Source organism: Cucurbita pepo, chromosome LG13 (assembly GCF_002806865.2).
Source record: "Cucurbita pepo subsp. pepo cultivar mu-cu-16 chromosome LG13, ASM280686v2, whole genome shotgun sequence".
Taxonomy (NCBI): Eukaryota; Viridiplantae; Streptophyta; class Magnoliopsida; order Cucurbitales; family Cucurbitaceae; genus Cucurbita; species Cucurbita pepo.
The window spans coordinates 4,566,603-4,580,828 of NC_036650.1; the positions used below are offsets into that span (position 1 = coordinate 4,566,603).

A 14,226-nucleotide genomic window follows, 5' to 3' on the forward strand; every position below is an offset into this window, starting at 1 on the left:
TTCTACCCATTGAATGGCTTGCAGCTGTGTGAGATGACCAAATCTAAATTCTCAAATCTGCTAAAACTTTATACTTTCTTGGCTCATTTCAAAAGTGGGTCTTTTTAATTTTGAACTCAAAGTTGAAAGCTGTGTGGGGGCAGGCGTGGCTGCTTTTCCTTTTCATCCTTTTGTATATTCCCAAAATCTGTGGGTGGCATTGGGATACAACAATATGAAGATGGACTGATTTTGATTGGTTCCAAATGGTTGCAGGTCACATGGGTGGAAGCCAATCTTTTGCGAGGTGAGAGTATGTAGCCAATGTGTCCTCGTTGTTTGTTTTGAATGGTGTGGATTAGATCTTGATGGACCCAAAGATGGACTAATCCGTTCATGAATTAGGGAATTTGATTAAGGACTCAAATGAGCCCAAGTAGAAGAAACATCCCTTAATGGGCCTCGCCGGACAAGAAGTGGTTCATGAAGTGGTAGGGTGTTCAGACAAGAAGTAAATAGAGGGCTTTTCAGGAGGAGCAATCTCAAGCTTCCCTTCCAACATCTTCACCACCTCCCCCATCGACGGTCTCTTCTCCGGTAGGCTTTGAAGACACCACATCGCCGTCTGCATCATACGATTAACAATCCCCCAATGCCCTCCACTCTCCCACTCATCCCTTATCCGATCGTCTAAAATCTCCTCCATCCTCTCCTCCACGAACGCCTTCTCGAATGCCCATCCAGGGAAGTACCACTCCGCACTCTCCACCGTCGATCTTTTCATCTCACAATTCCTCTGCCCACTCATAATCTCCAACAACACCATTCCAAAACTGTACACATCTGCTTTCGTTGTCATCCAATTCGATCCCAATTTCACCAGCTCTGGCGCTACGTAACCCGGCGTCCCTCTAATCCGAGACATGCTCACCCTCGTCTCCTCGTTTTGCCTCAGTTTAGACAATCCGAAATCCGACAATTTGGGGCAAAAATCGTTGTCCAGAAGGATGTTCTCTGGTTTTATGTCACGATGCAATACCCATTCCAGGCATTCCTCGTGCAAGTACGCGATTGCTCTCGCTACCCCAATCGCGATTCGGTGCCGGATGTTCCAATCCAGCGAGGGGGTTTCATCGGACGACTCTGTTTCGTTCTTCTCCGAATCGGAGGGTAAAGGTTTGGTGAAGAGGAATTTGTCGAGCGATCCATTGGGAATATGTTCGTACACTAACATTTTTTTATCCTTTTCCGCGCAGAATCCCCACAATCGAAGCAGATTCAGATGGTGCATCCTAGCGATGATGGTCACCTCCGCCCAAAAGTCACGGTCGCCACCGGCGACGTTTTTCAAGCACTTGACGGCGACCACGCGTTTGTCCGGTAGCTCTCCTTTGAAGACTTCGCCGAATCCGCCTCTTCCGATGCAGGTCGAGAAGTCATTCGTGGCCGTCTTTAGCTCGGCGTAAGTGAACTGCTTTGGCCCGCCGGCGGGAAGTGATTCGAGACCAAGCGTGCGAGCCATGTCTCTGTATTTTACAAATCTCTTCAAGAATGCACAGAAGAAAACCGCCCCGGAAATTAGTTCGGCAATGAATATGGTGCTGATTATCAATATGTTTCTTGTCGTGTTGTCTTTAATCACCGGCGGCGGCCGTATGGTGATATGAACTGGACATGTGGTTTGGAGTTTGTACATCATTCCGTTGAAATTTGAGTGATCTGTTTCCAAATTGTCGACCTTAACAAAAGCAGCTATCTTCATCCCTGGCGACCACAACCCGTTCGACAAAATGTCAAGCTGAAGCGCACATTGGGCGCTACCATCAAAGGTGAATGTATAGCCCACACAGCTGGCATTCTTCAAGCAATTCGCTTGGCAGACAGAAATATTTGGGGTTTGCAGGGAGATTTGTTTAACTCCACCTCTGAAACTCACAAAATCCAGTTGAAGAAACTTGGGTGTCTTTGATATGTTGAGTTTCCGGTGGCATCCTTGCCGTGCTCCGCCGCGAGGATCGGGGATAAATCCGGGAGCACAGACACAGTAGGTGGAGTTGTAACTGCCAGTACTCATACAGATGGAATTTGGGCCACAAGTATGAAAGATCTCACACAACTCTATATGTGCTTGCCAAACGACATCCCACCGCCGGAGACTTGGGTTGAAGCTGAAAATCTTGAGGTTTCCATCATCGTCGACCACCAATTTCCGCAGCCGGGTCGAGTTAAAATCAGAAGGGAAAATTGGGGTTTGATTGTTTATGATGATTTGACCTCCGATCAGGAAAATCTGGAATGGGTTTCCAGAGGTCCAGTACCTATCTGCACCAAACGTCAAATTAACAGAGTTTTCAAACGCATATTTGCCGTTGTTGGAGACGATGGTGGTTCCATTTAATGTCTGGTTAGGCAAGATAGTATTGGTGGGGAATTGGAAGCTTTCCCATGTGCCGTAAATCAAATCACCATCGTTGCGAAGGATTAATTGGGTTGAATTTGGATTTGCAGAAACATTACTGTTAGAAGGCCAGAGATTGCGACCGGAACCGTCGTCGAGATGGAGCTGGCCGGTGCGCGTGATGACCAAAGCCGCTGAGCGGTTGACCGGAGAAAGATGGTTGGCTGACCAGACGACGTTGTCCGTTGAGATGTTGAAGTACCAAACAGAGAAGACGAAGAGATTGGAGCTTTTTGGTAGTAGCCGAAAGCCGGCGGCGAAAAGGGAGTTGGGGGAGAAGAGAATGAGATTCTGGGTCGGCCGCCATGGGGATTGGGATATCGAGAAGGCGGAGAAATTGGTGGGTTTCGGCGGCAGTTGGGCGGCGGCCGGAGACAGAGGAGATGTGAAGAAGAAGAAGAAGAGGAGGAGGAGGATGGAGAGAGGGGTGGCGGCGAAAGACATGGTTACTGAGATCTTTGGCTGCCGGAAACAATGGGGTGATTTAAAATATGAGGAGAAGAAATGAATGTCCCATTAATTCGTCAAATCAAACCATTTTGAAAGCAGATGAATTTTTTTTCTCCATTTTTTTGACTTCTAAATAGGGGTGTACATTCAACCCGACAACCCGGACCAACCAACTCGAACTACAAGGGTTGGGTTGGGTTGGATTAGCATTTCGGGTAGCGTTGGGTTCATTTTTCTGAACCGGAATTAAATCGGTTTGGGGTTCGTGGGTAAAACCCTCGAACTGTGGGTCCTCTTATTTAATTTTATATGGATAATTCTATCTATTTTTTTAATAAAAAAAATTTAATTTATTAAATAAAATACTAATGTTAATTGCAATTGAAACTAATTATTAGAAACTATTTTTTAGTTTAATGAATCAATAAATCAACTTAAATAGAAATAAATTCAAATATTAATGAAGTTTGAAAAGAGACCAAATAAAGTTCCATTCAAATATGATCCATTCAAATATGAGAGACTACTAAAATATTTGTAGAATATTAATTACGTGATATTATTTTAATTATGGGTCAACTTTTAGTAGGAATAGAGAATTTAACCCTAATATAATAATAGGTATGTTATATGTTGTACGGTTGTTTTTTATTTTAAGAGATTTAAATTTATGTAACATCTCGAATTATATAAAATATATTCGAGGATAAATGTATGAGTTGACATGTCCATAAAAAGACCTCTAACAAAATATATGAAATATATAATTCTTAATTATATATTTATTTAAAAATCTAGAAGATTCAACCGTGCACTACCAATGTATAAAAGTCTAATATTATTTCTGACTTATGAGGCATGACTTGAATTAATTGTGTTGATGACTCTAATAAGATATTCAACCCTTTATTTTTGTTTGGGTTGAATTGAGTTCACCAATAATTTTTAAGTTGATTTAATATATATATATTTTGTCAAAATTAATAACTAAAATCTTATAAAGTATGCCTATGCACAAAAATCTCTTTAAAATATTTCATAAATAATGTCATGGATTTAAACGTTCCTAAAAAAAATTTCAAATAAAAGTAAACCTTAATAGAAAAGCAAAAATAGAGTAATAATAAGTTCAAAGTAATGAAAACATCATGAACTAATCTAAGGGCTACAATTTAAAACATAAATACACTATCCTAGTTTTGATCCTGTGACCTCCATGACGACGTTGTCATCCGCACATGGGTGTTTACCTTTATTTGAAAAAATGCAGCACATAGCTTAAGTATTTAAAAATACTCGGTAAGTAGCTCCACTATTTGGGTTAAGAAATGAAAGCACATGCAACCATGTCAAGACCTATCCTTTCATTATCATCATGGCCTTGTCTTACTTTTTAGTCAGAGTCAACTGGATGTGTAGTACTTCTTTGCACACGGCCTACGTTCACGCACATGAACCCCCAACCAGACTCGTATATGTGCCCCTGAACTCAATTAACGTACACGCACGCTGCTAGAAAAGCTGCAGAGGAAAGGAACATGCACAATATCATGGTTTACACAATATCGTAGTGTACACATTTGTACTCATCATAATAGGGAAATTAATTCGAAACATTAAAAAATCCATGAAGTTTCTATAACTTTAAATCATGACATATTCATACGATGCGAGTCATACATTCATTCTTTCATAATATTACTCTCATGAATAATATTAGTGGCTTGACATTATTTCATAAATCTAAAGTGAACATGCTAACATAGTGTATCATGCATCATATAACATAGAAGTCATCACAAGATCTATAACATGACACAAACATCCCATAGTATAACTTACAACATAATATATCATACGTCATAACATAACATAACATAACATAATTAATGTCAATTAATTACAGAGTACGACGCTGGAGGGGCCACAAAATACATATCGTTCATACTTCATACAATTCATCAAACCAAACTAATAGTAAGTATAATGACCCTATTTTAAAAAATATTGGAGGAAAATAATATTTATAAAGATAATTTATTTTATAATCTTTGTATGACAAGATTATTTGTTTATAATGTTTTAAATACTAATGTATTCTCTTCTTTTCAATAATTTATTTAATAAAAAGATTATAATTTATATTAATGAAGTTGCAATCTTTTTCTTTATATTTTATATTATATTTTTTTTATTTTAAGATGCCTCCTTTTCCTTTTCGTTTGTTATTTTGGTTTTCACAAGTTAAATAAATATCAAAATTGAAGATAAATTGTATATTTTTATTTTGATATTTTAAATTAGCTAAATGTATTAAATGGCATGTGTCTAAATATATGAATATATAATAATTTTATTACCTAAGCATTTTCTTATGGAATGATCTAATTAAATATTCTTTTATATTACAATAATAAAAATTTAAAAGTTAAGGACCAAAGAAGAATTACTTAGTATATTAAGTCTTTCACTATTTATATTTTTAAAAGACTTTATTATTGTTTCTACTTATTATTATTATAATTATTTTGGTAGACTAAGAAACTATTTTAATACATGTAATTGGATGAGTATTTTAATTTTTCACCAAAAGCATCAATAAATGTGACAGGGTAAATAAAATGCAACTATTAGATATTATTATTTTTATGTCTTACTACCAAACATTATTGTAAAGATAATAAGTGTTATATATATATATATATACATATATACAAAGATAATAAGTGTTATATATATATATACATATATATACAAAGATAATAATTGTTATATATACATATATATAAGGTATTATAAGGTATTATTGAATTTGGGAAATTAGATGAAAAATTGAAACAGGAACCTATTCTAAGGAATTATTGGTTATAATTGAAAGCCAGAAAACAAAATGTTCTTGAAGTTGAAGCACTGCGATTCACCCAAAGCTAAAAACAGTTTTTATCAGATTGCATAAAATCAAACCGAGTTTTGTGTATGCATTTACAATTTCACCTGTTTTTTTTTTTTTTTTGCATCATCTTTGTAAGAATTCTTTCTCTCAATCGATTGACATGATGCAGAGGAGATTCAAGCAAGTTCTCACTGCCGTCAAAGAGAATTGTTCCGTCGGCTACGCCAAAATCGTCACAGCCGGAGGATTTTCCAACGTCAATCTCATAGTCATCAAAGCCACCTCTCCAACTGACTCACCGTTGTCGGAGAAGTACGTTCAAGAGCTTCTCAAGATCTTCGCCTTCTCTCCGACGTCATGTCGCACCTTTTCTCTCAGCTTTTCCCGTCGATTTCGAAAAACTCGCTGTTGGCGAGTTGGACTCAAATGTCTGCTTCTACTCCACAGATTGATCCAATCAGCTCCTCAGAACAGTGAATTTCGATTAGAGCTTCTTCGCAGCCGGGCCAATGGATTCATTTCTCTATATCAGCGCCACATCCGAGAGGATGAAGATTATGCCTCTTTCATCAGATCCTACGCTCGGTTGCTTAATGAAGCTCTGGATTCCGATTTGTTCTATAGCACCGAAGTACCGGGCGTTTCATCTGAAGCCGAAGCTATGGGAACAACTTCAAGTAGAATAAAAAAAATTAACAAAGTAATTGAAATATCGACACAGATGCAGAGCCTAATTGACAGAGTAATCGACTGCAGGCCGGCCGGGAGAGCGGCACGAAGCACCGCAGTTCGAATAGCGATGAAGCACATAATACGTGAGAGCTTCATTTGTTATCAGTCTGTCTGTCGGGATATCAATTCAATCGAAGACGGTCTTCTTCAATTGCCGCACCGGAGTTGCGCTGCAGCGATCCGAGTATACAGGAAGGCGGCCGTTCAAGCAGATCGACTAGCGGAGCTTTACGATTGGTGCAAGTTCGTCGAGGTGTGCAGCCTGTATCAATTCCCCGATATCGAACGTATTCCGGAATCGCGGATCCAAGCCCTAATATCATCCTTTGGCATAATGTGGCAGCTGACGGAATCGTCGTCTTCATTTACCTCTTTCACAAATACATCAGAATCGTCGTCGTTCAACTCTCCGGCAAGGGATGAGACTGAGAACAAAGTTGCGGCTACGCGAAGAAACGTAGTTGTGGGCACTCCATGGGCGATTTCTCATGACAGCGGATTCGCAGTGAAGCCATTGATTGAATTAGAAAACGAGAAGGAAGACGGTGCTTAAGCGAGAAAAAAAATGGAACTCTTCAATCCCAACTATTATCCTGCCACTTTATATTTCTTAAAATGTAATTTACTTCAAAACAATACGCAATTTAGTAATGAAATGTAAATACTTTTCGATTAAACACTCGACTTTATATGGTTGTTTGATGGAAATTCGATTGTAACCATATCGAATTCGAAAGAAATAATAGCACAAAAGAAGCTTCATATTCAAAATCTTTTGGAAGTGAAACTCATGGGAGATGATTCAATAGCACCCTCGTTTAAATTGGGTGACTTTTTTTTTTTGTCTAGAAAACAGGGCAGGAGGAACTGCTAAGGGATGGGAAAATGCCCCACGTTCACACTAATTATGAAGAACTCATACTCTCACTACTAATGCCATACAGAACACAAATATACTCGGTGGGGGTGGGGGGGGCTAAAATATGATACACAACTTTATCCTAATCTGGATTATAAATTACAATAGTCCTCAATCGCAGAAATTCACCCCCAGTGTCCCGTCCTGTTTGATTATGAATTGGTCGTCGTTACAGGAACGGGCGTCTATTCCCTCTCGGGGGGCTCAGTGACTTTCCATAAATTACAACACTGTCTTCGTCTGCATTTAGAATTGATCTTTTACAAGATGATCGGTGGATGTTAACCTCTCCATAGGCAGCTTAGATATCATGTTTGCAGTTTTCACCCTAACAAGTAGAGGGATCCAGTGTATGCTACACATAAAAATTTGATTGACCAGCTTATTTCCGATGCCTCCGCTTCTGATCTGCTCTCATTCTTTTCTCATCGTCCCATTCTCGGTCGTACATTCTAAATCCTGGTTAAGGAGTAGATCCAAATTAAGGGAATAAATGAAACTCATCATCATCCAAGGCCAGACTCAGATGGGTGCACAAAAATTATAACATTGAACATTAATGATAATGCACAAAGAATGGAGATATGATTTAAAGGATACAGATCAGCTTCACGTCTAGTCATCTTGTTGACCACTTCTTTACCGTGAATTCTCAAGCCTGGGTCATCCAGGTAACCGGCACGCTGCATCATTACTCCCTTCCGGTCTCCTCTTTCTCGTCCATCATAAGATTGAGACGCACCAACACCTATCGGAGGAGGTGGTGGGCCAACAGGAGAATACTCACCGGCCTCAGCTAATGACAGATGCTCCCTTTTAAGTTTTCGCCTCTTGGAGGTGGCAGAACCGTCCATGTCCTCCTTCAAAAGGTTTGCCTTTTCCCTCTCCCTCTCCCTATCCCTGTCATCAGCCTACATGCAAAAAGACAAAAAAAAAAAAAAAAAAAAAAAAAAAAAAAAAAAAAAAAAAAAAAAAAAAAAAAAAAAAAANGCTCCATTAACGAGAGTACAACTATTACTGAATTTACAATGTGAAAGTTGCATTATGATGTTCAAATGATAACTGTAAAAACAGCCATTGTGGTAGGGTGGACAAACTCGTACTTGTGTAAGTGAAAGGAAAAGGGTGCAAAACTACTAATCCCAGGTTAATAGTCCTAAATATACTGGTTCACCGAATTTAAACAAAAGAATGCAAAACCATCTCTAGAGGAAATCAAAGTATCTATAATTCAGGTCTAGAAACAATGTTCACCACCTTGAGATAATTTAAGACGAGGTCTAAAGGGAAGCTGGTTAGTTTAGTTATTCAACAATGGGCTACATCTTTTAGGCTTCGCATCATGTAGAGCTTATGAGCAATAAGACAAATTTCCATTGACAAATAGCCCCCATTTCCTTACCATGATGAGAATACTTTAACTATGGTAAGAAGAAAAACGATAGGCACAAACCCTCTAGGTCGAACCCAAAAACTGTTCTGCCTTATCTAGACTAGGTTCCTGACGAGTCAAGATAGATAAATAAACACATCTCATGATATACTAATCAGGGTTTGGTGTTACTCTATCTGAAGGCAGAGGCATAAACTTTCACCTTTATGGAGGTGCCAACAAAATACAGAGGCATAAACTTTCACCTTTATGGAGGTGCCAACAAAATACTAGTAAGCGATGTCATGCTAAGTAAAATGATTAAAATAAAAGTTCCCTTCTACTTGCATATGGAGAACCACACTACATAAATTAATTTTGCAGTCGTACAAAGGTACATGACATATCAAATAAATTGCTTGTATTTGAACAACCATTACCTTCAATGACATCCCCAACTCTCTCTCTTCTCTCTTTCTTTCTCGAAATTCCTCTTCTCTTCTGCGTTTTGCATCATCCTGTGAAATTAAATTTTCCTCTGATCGTCTTCGTTCCTTCTCTTCGTGTCTAGGAGAAAGCCTTCGAGTGTGTCTAGTAGTTCCAAACCTCCTATCGGCATCTTCTTCTCTTCTCCCACTATTAACAGATTGAGGGACCATGTGTAGAGGCAAGGGCGGCGGAGGTGGCAAGCTCTGTCCGTGGAACCGATCATCAACATGAGACTTCTCTATACTTGAGTCAGTATATCGTAATTTGCTCCTATCATCTTTATTTCTTTCATCCTTAGACTTTTCAGGATACCTATCAGAAACTCTCTCCACTTTTTCAACCGAGCGTTCTCTTCCATATCTTTCTATTGATCTATCTCTTGTTCTTTCTACTGATGGATCATCTCCACGGGACTTTTCAGGGCGCTCTACCCGGTCTCTGTATTCCCTATCATACCTTTCATTTACTTTATCTTTTGTCCGATCCAAAGGCTTGTCTGAACCTCTGTAACCACCTTGTTCATCCGTTCCTAGTTTATCAGCATCTACAGAACGTGGATCCATAGATCTATCCTTGTCAGAGATACAAAAATCCCCATCTACATCTCTAGTTTCACCATCTCCTTTCCGGCGTTTACCTTGTCTGTCGGGTTCTTCTGCAGGACTAGCTCTTTTCTGCAGCTTATCACTAGATCTAGAACCACTGGTCGAATTATCATGCCTGGGAGAATGAGCAAGTCTGGAAGAAGAGGACCTTGCAACTTCAAGAGCTTCAGTGCCATCATCCTTTGCTGATGAAGCCCTACTATCGGAAGTCCTCCCAACCCCACTCTCTGCCTTTGATTCAATAGTATGACCATCTAAAGCTTTTACTGATAAGGACGAGCCTTTAGTTAACGAACCTTGTGTATTACCGTTTGGCATAACTGAAGAAGGTACATTGGAAGAACCTCCATGCCTACCACCGTCTGTTGAATGACTTGGAAGCTCCCTTTCACTTGTGGAAGACCCAGGGTTCTTGCTAGCAGCTTTTCCTGTTCTAATCTCATCTTTTGTGACATCTTGTTTTGGTGCTTTATTAAGAGACCCAGCAGGTGCTGATCGTTTCGCTGAAACTCTCAACTGTTAAGAATGGTAAAACAAAAAGTCATAATTCAAAAGGCATACATATACACACACACAACCAGATCCCCACTAAAACTATGATTTAATACTACCTCGGATTCAGACGTGGTCTTTGAAATAGCTTTTGATGAGCCCTCATCCAAAGTCCTACTTAAATCATCACCAGGTTTCAGACTTAACGATCCTGAATGTACAGACGTTGAGGGCACCAGTGGCTGGGAATCTGGCCCGTTCAATGATGTGCCTTTCATTTTCCCATGCTCGATCTCAGATTTTGGAACAGAAGAACCATCTATTTTATCCATTCTCACATCAGAACTTCTTGACCTCAATGAATGGTCTTTGCCTATATTTAAAGAATCTGAATTTGGGATGGCTAATGCAGCAGTCTTCCCTCCACCAGGTTCATTTTGGGAAGGATAAATGGAATTATTTTGGCTAGCAGCTAAATTACTGGCCGAAGACTTTGATGCAAGTGATGGTGCAGTCTTTAATTCAAGGTAACCCATGCCAAACTCTTCATCCGTAACCCATGAAGGCTGCAGAATGCAAGAACGTTAATTAATCAATTAAAACTGAGAAGGTTAACACACTAGAAAAACGCAACAGACCTTTCTAGCAGCCAAGGCTGCAGCAACGCCAGTCGCTAACACCTTCAGATCTTCTCTTTCATCACTTTTGATCTTAGCAACCTGCATAAAGACGAAGAATTCTTAGTTGACACTAAGGTGAAATTCAAGACATTGAAGATGTCCTACCCGTTTCTCAAGGTTGATCCCACTCTTTCTAGTGACGGGAAACACATTGGATATTTTTGTCAACATTATAAGAGCATTTCTAATTTCCATGTACTCTGTAGATTCCAAGCATTGTATCAATAACCGTGTAATTCTTTGGCTCCACTTCCAATGAACCTATAAGAAACATGATTAACGAAGTATTAGATATACTGACAGAAATACAATACTACCGTACATGAACGTTTAAACAAACAAAAAAAAAAGTATACTTGTAAGGGCAAACAGAATTGTCGGGATTGAAAATTGAATGATAAAGCAAATTAAATTAAGAACTCTCTATGAAAGTAGAGAAAAATTCAAGATCTTTATGACCATAGAATAACGAAAGAAGCAAACCCCAAAGAAACGAAGCCAAAGAAGCTAATCTTTCAAGGTTCATACATAACATACAAGCTACAAATTTCAGAACTTACTGGAGTAAACAGTACAGCAAATTAACTATCTAATAGAGCGATGCTGGGGGGGGTGGGGTGGGGAGGATCCACCATTACACCATAACTAGTTAATGTATTCGAAATATTCTTTTCCCACCAATGCATTTCCTATATATATATATATCAAGCAATGCCGTCTCATACAACTTAATCCCAAACATGAACAGGCAATCTATTATCAAACTTCATTAAAATGTAAATAGTATATGAAACAAAAGAATTAAGATGAAAATAGTAGAAATTCAAAATGTACCTTGATGAACTGGCCGTACGTTACTCTTTGGCTGTTTGGATACCTATAATAGACAGCAAATCCAGGCATATTTCCACATTCACGTTCATAAATGGATTCATCACTCTGACAAAACGATTGATCAACATGAACAACTGAAGATGGGGAAGAATCCAGTAACAGAATTCAAGCAGTTTACCGAATGATGTATAACTTTTTAACTTCAATTGGTCTCCAGCATGATAAAGAAAGATAGAGTGATCAATTACCTTCCAATGATAAGCTATCTTTAGTGTCTCATATAAAAACCTCCCAAGCCTGCCTGCTTCATATTCCGTACAGCAGCATATCATGGGTTGCAAGGTTTTACATATCAAAACATCAATATGGTTGACTGTATTGAAAAATGGTGTTCCAAGGGAATGAAGAGTGTGCACAAACATAGCACAGTAGACAGCGTCAGGCATGCTGAATGTACAGCGGGGGAAAATACAACGCTGAAGGAACTCCATGTTAATTTTCAAAGTATCAGGACAGGAGCTCAACCATTTATCCTTTTCACGAGAAAGTCGTCTACGAACTGATGCAACATTTTCTTCATGCTTAACAAGTTCATTGGACAGGCGATCAAGAGATTCTTGAATTCTTTCTTTGTCTTTCTTCCTTTTATTGATTGCAGAACTTGAGTTATCAGAAAGCTCTTCTAAAGCTTTAAGAGCAGAATGCTGCTTAGCAATTTCAGTTTCATATCTACTCCGAGGAACATAAAGATCATAGAGGGTGAGACCCCAAAATGTAGTAAAGAGATCTGGAGACAAGCTATTCCAAGCTTTTGGAGGCAACATAGACTTTACAGTATCGAGCAGATCTGACCACCTACGAAAATAGAAGCTAAAGAAAATCAGAAACTATCCCATCAAAATCATAAATTCTATTTTGTTAAAACAAGTCTTGACTATAAGCGTTAAGAGTAGTGTGGCATTTCTGTACGTCAAAATTCTTATGATTTCTCTGAATGAAAAAAGAAAAGGATGCAAGGAGAGATTATACTACTAAAAATTTGAGGGAGAGTAAAATAGTGAAAGAGTTGGAAGTCGGGGGAAAAATGACAATTCTCAGAAGCATTTAATTATGTGCTAAATAATCAAAGACAAATCATTTTGATTCTATTCCCACATCCTATAACAGTAGTACGGAACTACGTTTTATCGATAGCCTTAAATGCACATAGTTTAATCAAAATATTGAAGAAATTGAACAAGAAACTCTTACATTTATGTCTCTAAAAGTTAAAAGAGCAAAGAAGTGAAAGCATGTAAGAAAAATGAGAACTTCCGAAGAAATAGATCCCTTACCTCACAAGTTTCTGTGAAGAACCAAGATCCAAAACAACATCAGCAGAACATACTGCAGGTTCCAGATCAGAATTATTGCCAGCAACATTTGCATCATTACCATCCAGTGGCCAGAAGATATCAGATCCACCTTGACACTTGAATAGTCTCATTATTGGCCGATATATCAGGAAAGCAACCTACAAAAAGGAGAAAGAGTCAAACTAGAAGTACCTTAAGAGCATGCAAAAGAACTATAAAGCAGAACAGATTTTGAGAATTTACATCTCATAAATAAAGGATAAACAAATATCAAGAGTAGTTCAATGATGAGAAAAAACCAACGAGAAAAAGAAAAAAAAAGGAAGAAACCCAAGAACCCAGAAACCTATGACAATGACATGCACACTGACCTCGGGATCTAGGTGATAAAGATGGGCAAGTTCATTGAGTGAGGGAATCAACTGAGCATAAGCAGATGTTGGCGTAACTGCACTACTAAGAAATTCCACATATTGAAGCAGAGTTCCATGACATCTATCAAACTGCTCGCTGACCATCTTTATATAAGGAGCATCTGCATTTATAACAACCCTGAAGGAAATAAATCATTCGTTAGACCATACATTCAAAGCAATGAGATACCGCTAAGAATTTGATAGTTAGAACCGAGTGGGGGGAAAAATAAGAGAAAAGAAAAGAAATGAGAGATAACCAAGTGGGGGAAAAAATAAGAGATAAGACCAAAGACGGATAAAACAAAATTACAGTTATCTCAAATGATTGAATTATGATAATCTTACAGCAAGATCAATGCTAATGGAAATCATAACTGAATAGCACTGCTAGAAGGCACAATAATGACACCATGGACAGCCCACTCGGGAGTTAACTGGATATAGGACCCTTTAGACATTTTTTGTTTTTTTTTTGGATGAGAAACAAAAAGGGTGGGGGTATGACCTCTTTCATCATTAATATAGTATGTAATGGTTTGGGGGCATGTTACA

At 38.5% G+C, this 14,226-nt stretch overlaps 3 protein-coding genes across 5 annotated transcripts in view; 1 reads left to right on the plus strand and 2 right to left on the minus strand.

Moving 5' to 3' along the window:
• Positions 1-452: 452 nt before the first annotated feature.
• LOC111809465 (G-type lectin S-receptor-like serine/threonine-protein kinase At5g24080) lies at positions 453-3,068 on the minus strand. Its single transcript, XM_023695932.1, has one exon. It carries the CDS (start codon positions 2,879-2,881, stop codon positions 461-463), a length of 2,421 nt encoding a protein of 806 aa, XP_023551700.1. The 5' UTR covers positions 2,882-3,068; the 3' UTR covers positions 453-460.
• A 2,722-nt stretch (positions 3,069-5,790) lies between these two features.
• On the plus strand, positions 5,791-7,183 carry LOC111809169 (putative clathrin assembly protein At2g25430). The gene has a single exon (XM_023695548.1). The coding sequence runs from the start codon at positions 5,941-5,943 to the stop codon at positions 7,063-7,065; it is 1,125 nt and encodes a 374-aa protein (XP_023551316.1). The 5' UTR covers positions 5,791-5,940; the 3' UTR covers positions 7,066-7,183.
• Positions 7,184-7,274: 91 nt separating this feature from the next.
• Positions 7,275-14,226, minus strand: part of LOC111808014 (THO complex subunit 2-like) — a 36,607-nt gene continuing 29,655 nt past the window's right edge. For all 3 annotated transcript variants that reach the window (XM_023693767.1, XM_023693769.1, XM_023693768.1), the window contains 10 exons: positions 13,630-13,810; positions 13,238-13,416; positions 12,152-12,758; positions 11,904-12,008; positions 11,175-11,330; positions 11,028-11,108; positions 10,509-10,955; positions 9,244-10,413; positions 8,032-8,342; positions 7,275-7,883 (listed from right to left, as the gene is read on the minus strand). In XM_023693767.1, coding sequence (XP_023549535.1) covers positions 7,814-7,883; positions 8,032-8,342; positions 9,244-10,413; positions 10,509-10,955; positions 11,028-11,108; positions 11,175-11,330; positions 11,904-12,008; positions 12,152-12,758; positions 13,238-13,416; positions 13,630-13,810 — 3,307 coding nt within the window. In that variant the 3' untranslated portion in view covers positions 7,275-7,813. The remainder of the gene's footprint in view (positions 7,884-8,031; positions 8,343-9,243; positions 10,414-10,508; positions 10,956-11,027; positions 11,109-11,174; positions 11,331-11,903; positions 12,009-12,151; positions 12,759-13,237; positions 13,417-13,629; positions 13,811-14,226) is intronic.

Excerpts from the sequence above, each read along its gene's own strand:
- LOC111809465 (XM_023695932.1), bottom strand. The coding sequence starts at position 2,881 with ATGTCTTTCGCCGCCACCCCTCTCTCCATCCTCCTCCTCCTCTTCTTC.
- LOC111809169 (XM_023695548.1), top strand. The coding sequence starts at position 5,941 with ATGATGCAGAGGAGATTCAAGCAAGTTCTCACTGCCGTCAAAGAGAAT.